At 55.6% G+C, this 15,365-nt stretch overlaps 1 protein-coding gene across 2 annotated transcripts in view; it reads left to right on the top strand.

The window, feature by feature from the left end:
* TMPRSS9 (transmembrane serine protease 9) overlaps positions 1–14,225 on the top strand; it is a 31,991-nt gene extending 17,766 nt beyond the window's left edge. For both annotated transcript variants that reach the window (XM_068981191.1, XM_068981188.1), the window contains 11 exons: positions 2,161–2,435; positions 3,993–4,129; positions 4,863–5,181; positions 6,125–6,296; positions 6,763–7,034; positions 7,590–7,726; positions 9,880–10,273; positions 12,246–12,417; positions 13,075–13,340; positions 13,477–13,613; positions 14,064–14,225. In XM_068981191.1, coding sequence (XP_068837292.1) covers positions 2,161–2,435; positions 3,993–4,129; positions 4,863–5,181; positions 6,125–6,296; positions 6,763–7,034; positions 7,590–7,726; positions 9,880–10,273; positions 12,246–12,417; positions 13,075–13,340; positions 13,477–13,613; positions 14,064–14,225 — 2,443 coding nt within the window. The remainder of the gene's footprint in view (positions 1–2,160; positions 2,436–3,992; positions 4,130–4,862; positions 5,182–6,124; positions 6,297–6,762; positions 7,035–7,589; positions 7,727–9,879; positions 10,274–12,245; positions 12,418–13,074; positions 13,341–13,476; positions 13,614–14,063) is intronic.
* Positions 14,226–15,365: the final 1,140 nt, after the last annotated feature.

Raw genomic sequence — 15,365 nt, 5'->3', positions numbered from 1 at the left:
TCCAAAGGCAGAAGCTCTGGGGACTCCTCTTAAAAGCGTTGGACCCCCAGACCAGGGGGCCTGATGTGCTCAGCCCTCTCGCTCTTGTGGGGGAACCTCTGCAAAGCAGTTATTCTCCAACTTGTGGGCCGCGCGCCTGAGGGCACGGGGTTTGACTGTGTCGTGAAGCTGCCTCTCCTCGTCTCGCTGTGTTTCCTTCTCTGCGTCTTTAGTTGCAGGAGATCTTTGCTGGCAGGTTCCAGTCTTTTCCATCGATGGCTGTTCTGCAGAGAGTTGTCATTTGGGTGTGCTCCTGAGAGGAGATGAGCTCAGGGTCTCTGCTGCGTCATCTTGGCGGAGCTCCCCATTTCTCCACATCCTTGCCATTACTTGTTACTTTTGTTTGCTTGTTTTGTTTTTTATTAGTTTATGTTTTTTGGCCACTTGGCATGCAGGATCTTAGTTCCCCAACCAGGGACCAAACCCATGTCCCCTGCTTTGGAAGTACAGATTCCTAATCACTGAACCACAAGGGAAGTCTCTATTTGTTTAATAATGGCCATCCTAGTGGCTGTGAAGTGGTGTCTTATTGTGGTGTTTTTAATTAATTTGTTTTAAATTGGAAGATAATTGCTTTATGCTATTGTGTTGGTTTCTGCCATACACCAGCGTGAATCAGCCACGGGCATACTTATGTCCCCTCCTTCTTGAACCTTCCTCTCACCTCTCACTGTGGTTGTGATGTGCGTTTCCCTAATGATCAGTGATGCTGAGCATCTTTTCATGTGGTTATTGGCCATTTGTGTATCTTCTTCGGAGCAATGTCTATTGAGGTTCTTTGCCCAGTTTGGAATTGGGTCATTTCTGGTTGTTGTTGAAGATGGTCTGAATCTTTAAAAACCAGAGTAGCCAATCAGAACGGAGCTAGCCTAAGGTAGGAGAAGGTTCTGGAAGGCTCTGGCTGTGCCAGGCATTGCTAGTTGGTTGTTTCCCTCTGAGGAGTCCTTGGGGAGAGGGCAGGGCAACAGGCAACATGGACTTCCTGGGAAACCACTGCCTGAGAACTGCCCTGGGTCAGGGGGTCACTAATTCCCAGGGTAACCTGGTTCTGGTCCCGGGAAGACTATCTGGGGGACACAGGTCACATAAACAATGACATTCAGGTCAAGAAGAGTTGTTTTCTTTTTATCGTTTTAAATTATCCTCTCAGCATTTTATTATGAAAATATTTCAATAGAAAAGATGGAAAAATAGTACAACAAATACCCATATGCCTGTACAGTAAGTCCGCTACGTACAAATGAGTTCCTTTCTGAGAGCGCATTCATTAGTCCAGTTTGTAAGTCTAACAAAGTAAGCCTAGGTACCCAGCTAACACAGTCGGTTATATGCTACTGTACTGTAATAGGTTTATGATATTCTTTACACAAATTATACATAAAAAGCAAACATAAAGCATAAAGAAAACATTTTAATCTTACAGTACAGTCCCTTGAAAAGTACAACGGCTGGCATACGGGGGCATGTTCACACCTTTGAAAGTTCCCAGCTTGAAGATTTGTATGTAGGGGATTTATTGTACCTGATTTCAAAAATTGTTACTATTTCACCATATTCTCTTTCTCTCTCACTCTCTCCATCTGGCTGTATCTACAATCTATACCCCCCCCCACCTCTTCATACATACAAATCCTTGCCAAACAGTTTGAAATTAAGTAGAAATAATGCATCACCTGTGAGGCACCCTAGCACATTTGGACAACTAAAGAACAGTCTCCAAGACACATGTACCATCACACCCGAGAACATGTACCATCACACCCGAGAACATGTACCATCACACCCGAGAACATGTACCATCACACCCGAGAAAACTGAAATGGCTACACGGTATCATCTAGTGCCCAGTCTACGTTCAGTGCCTCCCTCTCCACACCCTAATCCCCGCCCTGTGGATCCTGTCTTGTTTAAAATGTTGATAATTCATGCACCATGTTTTAATTTTTGTGCGTCCGTTCTGATTTTTGCCAATGTTTCATGGAAAACATTCCCATCAGTTTCCATGGCTGAGTTTGGGGGCACCTGCCTCCTGGGTAAGTGCCCCGCTCCCCCTTCCCACCCCCCCCCACCCCCGGCTCCAGCCTTGGTGAGCCTCTAAGCCAGGATCTGTCTGCCCCGCAGATTCCAGGACTCCCCGGAGTGGGTGGCTTACGTGGGCACCACCTACCTCAGCGGCTCAGAGGCCAGCACGGTGCGGGCCCGTGTGGCCCGGATCATCACACACCCATCCTACAACTCGGACACAGCTGACTTCGACGTGGCAGTGCTGGAGCTGGGCAGACCCCTGCCCTTCAGCCGGCACGTGCAGCCCGTGTGCCTGCCAGCCGCCTCGCACGTCTTCCCACCAAGGAAGAAGTGCCTCATCTCAGGCTGGGGCTACCTCAAGGAGGACTTCCGTAAGCACCCACTGCCCGCAGCTAGGCCAGCATGGCACGACCAAGCAAACATCCCACGGTCTGGCCTGGCTAGCCGCGAATTCTGTATTTGCAAATTCACCCACTTGCAAAAATGCATCTGACCCCCCCGGTGGACACTTGTAGGGGGCTCTGGTCATCCACAATGCGGAATATGTTCCCAGTGAGGCGGTGGAGCTTGGTGACACCTGCCTTCTCAGCTCTGCTCAGACTGGAAACTGGCGTCCTTCTTCTGGTCTATTCACCACCATGTTATTTTTTTTTCATTTTCGTGCTTTCTGTGGCAAGTTTGACCAAATCGAAACAGGCCCCAAGCATAGAGCTGACATGCCGACTAGGGTCCTAAGTGCAGGAGGGCTGGGATGTGTCTCACAGGGAAGAAATCCATGGATTCAATGAGCTTTGTTCAGGCGAGGGTTATAGCGCTATGGACTGTGAGCTCCCTGTTAGTGAATCAACAACACAGGATAAGTGAGGTGTCTCTAAACAGAAACACACGCACTGTCGTGAGGTTATGTGTGGAGTGGTTGTGACCAGGGTCTCAGGGGAGCCTGGCCCTGGGAAGGTGATATCAGTGTAGGGGTAACTATGTCAGATCAACTGTGAGTGATGGTGAGAGGTGCTAGGAAGGAAACAAGAAAAAGGAGTTGGGGTCGGGGACATCTTTAGGAAAGGGCCTGAGATGGTAGTGCCTAATATAAGACCAGGCATCCCTATTCCAGGGGTTGGGTAGCAGGCCATTCAGGGAGAAACCCCTGCCCACACGGAGCCCCCAGTCCAGGCTGGCACTGCCTGATAGAACTGTTGGTGGCAGACACCCACCATGTCTGTGCCATCCACTAAGGGAGTCAGCAGCCCCATGACCCGGGTTGGCGTGACTGAGATACTGAATTCTCCGTTTCATTTCATCGTGATGAGCTTCAGTCTGCACTTAAATAGCCTTACGAGGCCAGTGGCTATTGTGTTGGACAGCACAATTTCAGGGGCAATAGATAGTAAACAAGAAAACTGACAGGCGGTGATGTACCAGGTGGAGTAAAATCAGGCAGGGATGCAGGGGCAGGGGGCTGCAATTTAAAACAGGAGATGAAGAAGGCAGATTCCACAGGGACAAGCCTTGTAGGCAGCCGGAATGGCATGTGCAAAGGGCCTGGGGTAGCCAGGATAGCTGGTCCAGGCTTGGGCATTCAGGTTCAGCTGGGGGTAGGGAAATGCCCTGGAGGGTTTGAGGGAAGGCTACCTAATCTGATTTAATGTTTAGTCAAGATGGGGCTACTGCCAGGCTAAGAAACGTTTCCAGCAGGGAAGTGGGGGCTCAGGGTGGGTAGGTTTGGGGAGGGGAGGGAGGAGCCTAGTCTTGAGATGTCCAGGCTGGGAGGGTAGTCAGTGGGCACTGGTGGGCCTGGCTCCTTTCTGAGCTGGGGCTGCAGCAGGTCCACCGCACGGGGTGGGAGAAACTGAAGCTCAGGCTCCCAGCTCGGGGGGGTGGACTGCTGGGGTCCCGGGGTGCTCCCCCTCATCTCTCCCCATCCCAAGCAGTGGTCAAGCCGGAAATGCTGCAGAAGGCCACTGTGGAGCTGCTGGACCAGGCCCTGTGCGCCAGCCTATACGGCCACTCACTCACCGACAGGATGGTGTGTGCTGGCTACCTGGACGGGAAGGTGGATTCCTGCCAGGTGAGCCCAGCACCTGGGAAAGGGGCCAGGGGCCCCAGGGGATGCCCCACCAGCCCCTGAGGTCCTGGTAACAGCCCCCCATCCTCCCACCCAAGGCTCCCCTTCCCCAGAAATGAGGGCGGGGTCTTCTGTCTCTCGTCCACCACCAAGACCCTCTGCTGGGTTGGCCACATGGCTGCGGGTTTCCTTTCTAGTTTGTATCTTTGCTGCCCTTTCTAAGGCCTGGTGGGTGGGGAGCAGCTGCTAATGTGCTCTGGTTGGCACGTGAGAGCTGGAGACTGGAGAAAACGTCAGGAAATAGCAGGAGAGAGCTTGTGTTTAAGGACGTAAGTGTGCACGGTGAGCTGGGTGTGAGGAGGAGGCAAAGGAAAGCAAGACAGGATGCTGTGGCTGCCCATGAGATGACTGGAGGTTCCTAAGCCACTGGTGACATTATCCAAGATCTATGGGGCTAAGGAGAGGAAGGGATATTGTTTATCTGGGCTGGGTTTTTAACTGCCAGTGGTGGAACTGAAAGAGGCCTTAGAGATCCAGAGTCCAAGTGTCCTGTTGTATTTTTCGAGGCGGAGACTGAGGTTCTGAGATGTGAGTTTTCAGCCACGAGTGCTCCGTGGGCTTGTGAGGAAACACATCCCGCAACCAGGGCTCCCCCTATGACCCGTAGCTCTGGATCTGGGGCCAGATGTGGCCAGGGAGCCCCAACCCCTCCTGAGGGTGTGCCTCTGTCTCCCAGGGCGACTCGGGGGGCCCCCTGGTCTGCGAGGAGTCCTCTGGCAGGTTCTTCCTGGCTGGCATCGTGAGCTGGGGAATCGGCTGTGCAGAAGCCCAGCGTCCGGGGGTCTACGCCCGAGTGACCAGTCTGCGGGACTGGATCCTGGAGACCATCGCTGCTGCAAGCAAGCCTCCAGCCCCCACGGTGGCTCTCGCCTCCACCACTCTCAGCACTGCCTGGCCCACCAGCCCCAAGAGCCTGGTGACTGACACCCTCACCAAACCCACACTGGCCCCTAGCGCTGTGCCTCTCGACTTGGCCACTGCTTCTAAGCCACAAGGTATTTTCTGGGGAGACAGCAGCAGTGTGTGTCTGCTCTGCACAGGGTCGGATGGATTTGGTACTGGCTTTCTGAAGCACTCTGGGGAAGAGATGGGTGATTGATTAGTGATGTCTGTCAAGTGCATGGGCAAAGGCATGTGGTCAGCCTTCACATTTCCCTGGTAGCTCAGCAGTAAAGAATCCGCCTGCAATGCAGGAGACCTGGGTTCAATTCCTGGGTTGGGAAGATCCCCTGGAGAAGGAAATGGCAACTCACTCCAGTACTCTTGCCTGGAGAATCCCATGGACGGAGGAGCCTAGTGGGCTACAGTCCATGGGGTTGCAGAGTCAGATGCCACTGAGCATCAGCAAAACTCAGGCCCTCCAGGAGGGTGTACTCAGAATATCCTGAAGGTTCAGCAGGGGGCCAGTGACCAAGGTGGGGGCGGGCAGGGTCAGAGAGAAGCTGAGTTGAGGCTATCACAGACATGGCACCCACGGGCAGCATATGCACTCTCCACCAGTCTTGACCATGTGGTTTCCGAGGACCCATGTCCAGAATCCACTGGCCCATCTGATGCTGACCCCTGTTTATGGTCCCACAGACCTGAGAGGCTGGGAACCAATCCAAACTCTGCCTCATTTAAATGCCGCCTGCACCTGCCCTGCCCCCAGCCCTGTATAACCAGCTCTGTCCATTGAGCCCCCTGGGTTGTGCTGTAGGGGCTGCAGGTGTGTGTCTGCTGCGCTGAGGCTGGTGGGGCCGGGGCCTTTACGACCTTGCCTTCTCCTTTCTCAGCCACATCCCCCGCTGGACGAGCACTTAGGGAGCCTTAAATCTTGGTTTCCTCATCTGTGTGATGTGCCACTTCCCAGCCAGAGACCCAGGGCCCCCCTGGAACCAGGGTGGTCCCGATGCCAGCAGGCTGAGGTGCCCGGACCCTCCTGTCTTGTCCCTGCAGAGTGTGGGGCCAGGCCGGCGCTGGAGAAGCCCACCCGGATCGTGGGGGGGCTTGGGGCCTCCTTGGGGGAGGTGCCCTGGCAGGTCAGCCTGAAGGAGGGCTCGCGGCACTTCTGTGGAGCCACCGTAGTGGGGGACCGCTGGCTGCTGTCTGCCGCCCACTGCTTCAACCAGTAAGGCCCCCTTGACTCCCCCGATATTACCAGGCAGGTCCCCCACCATCAAATCCCCATGTGCTCAGAGACCACTCAGGACCGAGGGCTGGCGGGGGGAGGGGCCTCCCCTCCCCACCAGGCTCACATCTAGATGCAGATGGGGTGAGGTGGTTGGGGGGCAGCATGAAGAAGTAGGGGGCTCTGGGGAGTGGCTTCCGGGAGGAGCCTGGTCTGTAGGGGACACAGGGGCTAAGTAGTTGGGGGGACAGGCCCCTCCCCTTTGCTCAAAGGCGGCAGCATTGACCTCTGATGGTCACAAAGCTGTGCAGCCCACTCACACCTTCTTGTCCCAGAAGGAAATGAGGCCCGGGGTCAAGGGGCTCCCTGCCTCACCCTCCCCGGGGCCTGGGTCCCCCAGCTCTGCCTGGTGCCCTGGGGGCTGCAGAGGTGGGGGCGGGGAGTCTGAGCGGCCCCTTCCTGGCAGCACGAAGGTGGAGCTGGTGCGGGCCCAGCTGGGCACCGCGTCCCTGTCAGGCGTTGGTGGGAGCCCCGTGAAGGTGGGGCTCAGGCGGGTGGTGCTGCACCCCCAGTACAACCCCAGCATCCTGGACTTCGACGTGGCCGTGCTGGAGCTGGCCAGGCCTTTGGTCTTCAACAAGTATGTGCAGCCCGTCTGCCTGCCGCTGGCCATCCAGAAGTTCCCTGTGGGCCGCAAGTGTGTGATCTCCGGGTGGGGCAACACCCAAGAGGGCAACGGTGAGCTCCCCATGCCCCCTGGCCTGGGGCTCTGATCCCCCTGCTTGCAGACCACTCACCTTTCCACTACCTCAGGGTTTCAAACTCCAGCCTAAGGCAGCTGCTTTTTATTTTATAAAGTTTTATTGGCACACAGCCACACCCACTCACTCATAGATGGCCCCCTGGGGCAGCAAAAGCAGAGCTGAGTGGTCTCCATGGAGACTGGCCCATAAAGTGGAATGTATCTACTGTGTGGCTCTTTATGGAAAAAAGTTGGGGGACCCTTGTTATACCATGCATAGGCCCCCACCAAGAGTTAATGCCTCCTTTGAAATCTGAGTAGCCCCCTTGCAGGGCACCCAAGGTGCTAGGGAGCCCGCTTGTGGGCCATGGTGAGGTTCTTGGGCTCTGAGGTCTACGTCTGTCTCACTCTGTGACTTTACACACATCCCTGCGAGGACACGAGCCTCTGTGCCTCCCTCTGGGTGGGGGTGGTTGTGGTCAGAGCGAAGCCCTCGCTTAACAGTGAGCCCTCTGTAAGTGGCCCTGGGTGGATGCTCCTTGTCTTGGCAGCCACCAAGCCTGACCTTCTGCAGCGGGCGTCTGTGGGCATCATAGACCACAAGGCGTGTAGCGCCCTCTACAACTTCTCGCTCACAGACAGGATGATCTGCGCCGGCTTCCTGGAGGGCAAGGTGGACTCCTGCCAGGTGAGTTCAGGAGGGACCTGGCTGAGAGGGACCGTGACAAGTCCTGATTTAAAAGGCTGCCTAGCACATGTTAACTGAGAATACATGGGTATGTAAATGACCACCCTGTCACACCTGACATGTGGCTGACCCATTTTTAAGGGGAAACCAGTTGGATCCAGAATATAAAAAGCTAGCTAGACCACGCAATCAGGGCCAGAGACACTTACAGGGAAAAGAAGTCCAGGGAATGCCCTGGCTTGGGGCTCAATCCCTGGTTAGGGGACTGAGATTCCAGAAACCATGCTATGTGGCAAAATAAATATAAAAAAATATAAAGAAAGAGAAAAAAAAAATCACAGACCAGTGTTACTTAGAAGCATAGACAAAAAAAGCCTAACAAAAAGCAAATTCAATCCACTAGGGTATTATAAGGAAAAACATCACAACCAAGGTGATTTGATCTCAAAAATCTCGGCTCCACACAGGAGACTCCGTTAATGTTATTCAATGCATTTGTACTTTGAAGAAGAGAAATAGGATCATCTTCAAAATCAGAAGAAAAGCATCTGAAATATAACAGAAACCTACAGCAAACATGATGCTTTAAAATCATCTTACTGGAGTATAGTTGATTTACAGTGTGTTGGTTTCTGATATACAACAAAGCGACTCAGTTATATATGCATATACTTTTCATATTCTTTTCCATCATAATTTAAAAATACTGAATATAGTTCCCCACGCTACACAGTAAATCCTTAATCTGTTTTCTGTTTAGTAGTGTGTATCTGTTAATCCCAAACTCCTAGTTTATCCCTCCCTGCCCCTTTCCCCTCTGGCAACCACAAGTATGTTCTCTGTGAGTCTGTTTTCGTAAGCTTACCTGTGTCATATTTTAGATTCCACATATATGTGATACGTGACATTTGTCTTTCTGACTCATCTCACTTAGTATGATCACCTCTGCATCCATGCATGTTGCTGCAAATGGCATGACTTCATTCTTTTTTATGGCCGAGTAATAGTCGATTATATATACGTACCGCATCTTCTTTATCCAGTCCTGCCAGTGGACATTTAGGTTGCTTGCATGTCTTGGCTATTGTGGACCGTGCTGCTGTGAACTTTGGGTGCATGTATCCTTTTCCAATTAGATTTTTCGTCTTTCCTGTATATATTGTCCAGGAATGGGACTGCAACATCATATGGTGACTCTCATTTTTGAAGGACCCTCCCTACTGTTCACAGTGGCTGCATTAATTTACACTCTCAGCAGCAGTGTAAGAGGGTTTCCTTTTCTCCACATCCTTTCCAGCATGTTATTATCTGTAGATTTTTAAAAAAATATGATGGCCATCCTGACTAGTGTGAGGTGATACTTGTTTTGTTTTGTTTTTTTAATTTTTCCATTGTAGTTTTGATTTCCATTTCTCTAGTAATTAGTGATGTTGAACATCTTTTCATGTTCTTATTGGCCATTTGTCTTCTTTGGGCAAATGTCTATTTAGGTGTTCTGCCCATTTTTTGATGGGGTTATTTTGTAGTACTGAGTTTGTGTATTTTGGAGATTAAACCCTTGGCAGTTGCATCGCTTGCAAATATTCTCTCCCATTCTGTAGGTTGTTTTTCATTTTATGCTTCGCTGTGCAAAAGCTTGTTAAGTGTGATTAGATCCCATTTGTTTAATTTTGCTTTTATTTCTCTTGCCTTGGGAGATTGACCTGAGAAAACATTGGAAAGGTTTACATTTTGCCTACGTTAACTCTTCGAGGAGTTTTACGGTGTCATGTCTTACACTTAAGTCTTTAAGCCATTTTCAATTTATTTTCATGTAGGGAGTGAGGAGTGAAATTCTAACTTCATTGATTTACATGTGGTTGTCCAGCTTTCCCAGCACCACTTGCCTCTTTTTCCCACTTTATATTATTCCTTAGGAGGGCTGTTTTTTCTTCAGGGTTTTCTGATGTTTTGTTGCCAAGACAAAAGTAAGAGCCATCTCAGCCCAGAGGGGTGACCTGCTCCAGGTCACACAAGGTCCTGCAGCCCTGTGTGGGTGTGAGGCTGGCTCCACTGAGGAGCCGCTCCCACTCGTGGGCATGTGGGAGGGCCTGGCAGCACCTCCACAGTGAGGATGCTGGGTGCTCAGCCAGCCCTTTGTCCTTCCTTTCCAGGGTGACTCTGGGGGACCCCTGGCCTGTGAGGAGACACCCGGTGTGTTTTATCTGGCTGGGATCGTGAGCTGGGGCATCGGCTGTGCACAGGTCAAGAAGCCCGGCGTGTATACCCGCATTACCAGGCTCAAGGGCTGGATCCTGGCCACCATGTCCTCCCACCCGCTCCCCACAGCCCCGCTGCCCACCACAAGGATGCCCACCAGCAGTCACACCAGGATGACAGCAGGCCCCACAGTCCCGGGAGTCACGGCCAGCACACCCACTCCCCGGGCCACCATCAGGGTGACCAGTCAACCTGCCAACAGGACCACCGCTGCTGTGACCTCCACTCCTAGGGGCCAGACACCACTGCCCCCCACTCCGAAGACCACGGTGGGCGGCCAGCTACCAGGTACCTGGGGAGATGGAGCGGCGCGTGTGGGTGGCGGGTTATTGTGTCTGTCGCGGGGCTGCATCACTGTGGCCCAGTTGGGGGCCTAAAATGCTTGTCATCTCCCCGTGCTGGAAGCTGGAGTCGGAGATGGCAGTGTGGGCAGGTGGCTGCCTTCTCCCCCGTCCTCAGGTGGTCTCCCCTCTGTAGGTGTCTGTGTCCTAATCCCCTATTATAAGGACCCCATTCGTACCAGATTAGAGCCCACCCTATTATTAATAACCTCATTTTAATTTAATCATCTTCGAAGAGTCTTATCCTGGGGGTCAGGGCTTCCACTTCGGAATTTTGGAGGGGAGAGAAGTCAGCCCATCGTGGACCCTGACTCTGCAGGTGCACGTGTTAGCAGTCAGTCCCACAGGCTCCCGGTAGGGTCTAAGTGGGGACAACTTGGCAGTAAGTGGCTGAAGATGTCATGACAGAGAACGTGGCCCTGAGCTTGGGTCTGGGACATTATTAAATATTAATCAGAAACATATGAAACTGCTGTGTTTGTGGGTCAAAAATAAAAGCCCCATCAACCATAGGCAATTTTCTATGGCTGAACCAGATGCCAGCGGCAGTGTCCCAGGCTTCGCGGGAGAATGGGGCCTGTCCCCACCTCTGCCACCCCCCACATTCACAGAGCCCAGGCGGCCTGAGTCCCCAGACACAGACCTGCACCCACAAAGTCAGGTTTATGGACTCACTACAAGGCAGACCACACCCCAGAGAACCATGGGGAGACTCTCCAGAAGAGAGGCCAGCGCTGTGGGGTGTGGGGACAGAGCGGGTGCTGGGCATGCTGGAGTGAGCCCAGAGCCAAGCAGACCACGTGTGTGTGTATGTGGTGGGGGTATCTGCACCCCGTGCCTCCTGGCCCCCACTCAGGGACCACAAGCTTAAGACACAGGTGGGACGTCGAGCCCAGAGCCCCTGCAAATCAGGTCAGAGTCTCTGTGACTGCTCTGGATCCAAGGGGACCTCTGCTGGCTGCGACTCCCGAAGGCTGCTCGGAGGAGGGTGTTGACACTGCAGAGCCGCAGGGTGCCCTCAGAAAAACTATGTGTCCTGTTAACTCTGCGGCTGGGTCTGGTCTCCAGCCCAGTGATGCCTATGAAATTTTCCGATAGCTACAGTTCTTACCATGGGGCCGGGAGGTGGAGGGAGCCCTGAAATGGCACATTTTGTTCCACGTGGGGGTAGTGTTTCCAGGAGAGGAGTGCAGCTTCGGCCGAATTCTCCAGGCCTCCTGGTTCCGGGCAAGCTGCAGATGGGGTCAGGTGGGCCAAGGTGGTGGCCCCCCTCTGTCGCCACCTCCAGGTGTGGGCATTGAGCCCTTCTGCTCCCTGCAGCCTCTCTATCTGCTGAGGGGGCAGGATCAGATATGTATCCTGAGCGTCCCTTCAGCTGGTGATGGGGGCCCTGCAGCACCCCTTGCAACCACCCATTTCTTCCTACTCTCTTGTTCTGAGGGTGCACCTTGTGCTGGGGTGGGGGGTCCACAGGATGGGGGATGCCCTGGGAAGGACACCAGGTCACTGGGACTCGGGTAAACAGCCCATTGCTGGCATCCAGGAAGCCAGGCACGGCCTCCTGGGAAGCCGGTGGGTGTGCGAGGGCTTGGAAGCAGCAGGGAACTGGACTCCTGGGGAATGAAGGCTGCCTGGGAGGAGTCGGGATGGGAGGGGATCCTGGCATGGAGCCCCAGCTGGGGAGGTGCGGCGCCAAGGCTAAGGGTACAGGAAACAAATGCATTTCAAACATCTGAGACCAGAAGAGGCGCTGGTAGGACCAGGCGCAGTGTCCCGTGGGTGGGGCGTTTTCCTGAGGTGGGTCTCCCACCGCACTCCTCCTCCCTAGGACAGCCAGGCAGGGCTCCATGGTGGGACGGGACAGTTGGCATGGAGGAGGCGCGGGCCCTCCGAGCAGCAATCACCTGCCTCTCCCGCAGACTGCGGCCTGGCGCCGGCTGCGGCGCTGACCCGGATCGTGGGCGGCAGCGCTGCGGGCCGCGGGGAGTGGCCGTGGCAGGTGAGCCTGTGGCTGCGGCGGCGGGAGCACCGCTGCGGGGCTGTGCTGGTGGCGGAGAGGTGGCTGCTGTCGGCGGCGCACTGCTTCGACGTGTGAGTCCCGAAGGTCCCGGCCCACGTTGGTAGTTTACCAATCGCAGCCCCTGAAAATTCGGAGCCTGGCGCCTCCGCCTTCGCCCGGAACGCCCTTTCCCCACACCCACAACAACCCCAGGCCCCTCCTTCGCGCAAACCTTCCTGCCTACCCACCACCCCAAACCTGGCTGCAAGGGGTGAGTCCAGCCCCCACCAAATGCGGAGGTGCGGGGGGGCCTCCGGCCAGATCTCTGGGGGCAGTGAGACCCTTTCATCCCCAGCCCAACTGGCTTGGACCGGCACCACCCTAAAGGCCCTCCAAGGTGAGAGGAGGTTCCCCGTCCTGGCAGGGTGCCCAGGAGGAGGGCCTGGCCAGGGTTCCTGCCTTCCATGGAAACACCCATCTCAGGATGCGCCTCACAGTGCCGAGGTCGGAGCGGTCGGGAGGCGGGACAGTGGGTCCTCCAGCCACCAGAGCCCCAACATTGGGTAGAAATGGACACAGCGTGTAGTGTCACCTCAGTGCCTGGCGGCCCCTCTCATCCTCCCCCCCGCCCCATTCTAGGGAAAAGGAATACTCAGCTGAGGTCAGGTGCCGGCCACGGTTGCAGGGGCGCCCCCAGCAGGGCAGGGGCGTGGGGACCCAGGCGGACGCCTAGCCTTCACATCCCACAGCTACGGGGACCCCAAGCAGTGGGCAGCCTTCCTGGGCACGCCGTTCCTGAGTGGCGCTGATGGGCAGCTGGAGCGTGTGGCGCGCATCCACAAGCACCCCTTCTACAACCTCTACACCCTCGATTACGACGTGGCACTGCTCGAGCTAGTGGGGCCAGTACGCCGCAGCCGCCTGGTGCGGCCCATCTGCCTGCCTGAGCCCGCCCCGCGGCCCCTCGACGGCGCGCGCTGCGTCATCACAGGCTGGGGCTCCGTGCGCGAGGGAGGTAGGCGCAGCCGCGCCCCGCCCCCCCACCCCCGCGGGGCGTCGGGAAGGATCCCGCCCAGACCCGCACTGGGGATCCCTGTGGTAGCGAGCGGGCACACAGCCTTACCGAGTCCCGTCCTGCCGCTCGCCTGCAGGCTCGATGGCCAGGCAGCTGCAGAAGGCGGCGGTGCGCCTCCTCAGCGAGCAGACCTGCCGCCGCTTCTACCCGGTACAGATCAGCAGCCGCATGTTGTGCGCCGGGTTCCCGCAGGGAGGCGTGGACAGCTGCTCGGTGAGCGACTGTGCAACTGAACCGGGGCTCCCCGGGGGCCACACCCTCAGGACGCAAAGCCCCTCAGCTGCTCCCCCCCTCCAGTGCACTTCCTCAAACAGAGCACCTTTCGGCTCTCCTGGAGTTTCCACTGAACCCCGCCTTGGTGGACACCTCTAGAGAACCAGGTTCCACCCCCACCACATCTTCCCCCAGCCAGGTAGAGGGGTCAGGAGCAGCGGGGCAGAGGCCGTGTCTTCTCCAGGCCCACCAGGCAGGTGTCCACCAATGTCTGCCAGCCAGATGAAAGCTCACCTGAGCACTGAACCCATTTCTCAGATGGCAGTGAGGCTCTCCCAGGGGTGAACACTACTACTTACCTGGGGTCACGGAGGTCAGGCCAGCCCACCCCTGGCTGCTGGAGGGGAAGTACTGCCCGCTCTGAGTACCTTTCCTGTCTCCCCTCCTCAGGGTGACGCGGGGGGACCCCTGGCCTGCAGGGAGCCCTCCGGCCGCTGGGTGCTAACTGGGGTCACCAGCTGGGGTTACGGCTGTGGGCGGCCCCAGTTCCCGGGCGTGTATACCCGGGTGGCTGCTGTCAGAGGCTGGATCGGGCAAAACATCCAGGAGTGACCACCACGTGGCTGCCCAGACGTGGACCAGAGACAAGGAGGTGGCGGGGGTGGGGTGGGGAGGAGGTGGGCTGTGGGTAACAGGGGGGTGCAGTTGAATTGCATATTTTGTTCCAATAAAAACAGCCCCTCGTCTGTAGCCTGCTGGCTCGGCACCTCCGTGTCACAGCAATGACCAACTGCCCGCCCCTCACACAGGGCTAGAGGGGGAGGGGGGGGGACTTCCAGGGAGAGGGCCACCCTCAGCCTCTAGGCAGCCTTGTCTGCAGGCTCCCCTTTACATGGACACCACTCTCTGTCACCTGGGAGCCCAGGGTCGCTCGGGAAAGAAGGGGAGGGGTGCTGACGCCAGTCGCCACAGAGACCCCAGCAGGGAAGACACACAGGGTCCCCCCACATACCCTCCCTCCCTCCGCGGTCTGTCTGCAGAAGTCAGAGTATAGAAGGAGCCTGGCCACAGCCACAGGTCCAAACCCCGACTCTATGCTCAGGCATGTGGCTGCCTGACCTGGGCGCAGTGCCAGAGCTGCCCTGGGTCTTTGCTCTCACCCCTCCAGCCCCCACCATGAGGAAGGTCCCTGCTCCCAACCCTGATTCCCCCACCTTCAGCAGCAGTGAACACAATGTGTAAGTTAAAGGGTCCCGAGATAAGAAACAAAGCTACACACACACAAATGGTAACAAATGGCACCTCCACCAGACAGAGTCTCACTGTATGTCCACTTTACATCAGCACATTAGATGACACACCCACCAGCAGCCAGGACCAGATATTAGGGACAAAACAGGGCAACCAGGGTGGCCCTCCTCAGAAAAGCCCTGCCTGTCTGGGGAGACTAGTGCACATGCCTCCCCAGTGTCAGCCTCTCTCCCCTTCCCTTTAAAATTAAATCCCTTTGGCCACGTGGGCAAGAAGCTTACAGTGAACTAAGCTCCTGATCCCCTGTTCTCTGGTCACTGAATAAAACTGCTGTGTCCATCTCAGCTTCGGTCTCCTTATTCACCTACTGGAACCTGAAGAGAACCTCCCCTGAAGCAGAGAGGCGCGGTTGGGAGATCAGGGTCCACACCACTTAGTTTGGTTACAAACTGGCACACAACATGGGGTCCATTCCCTCCTGTAACTCAGGGCTTACTCACT

Source organism: Capricornis sumatraensis, chromosome 9 (assembly GCF_032405125.1).
Source record: "Capricornis sumatraensis isolate serow.1 chromosome 9, serow.2, whole genome shotgun sequence".
NCBI classification, from domain to species: Eukaryota; Metazoa; Chordata; class Mammalia; order Artiodactyla; family Bovidae; genus Capricornis; species Capricornis sumatraensis.
This window is presented reverse-complemented; position numbering and strand designations above follow the sequence as displayed.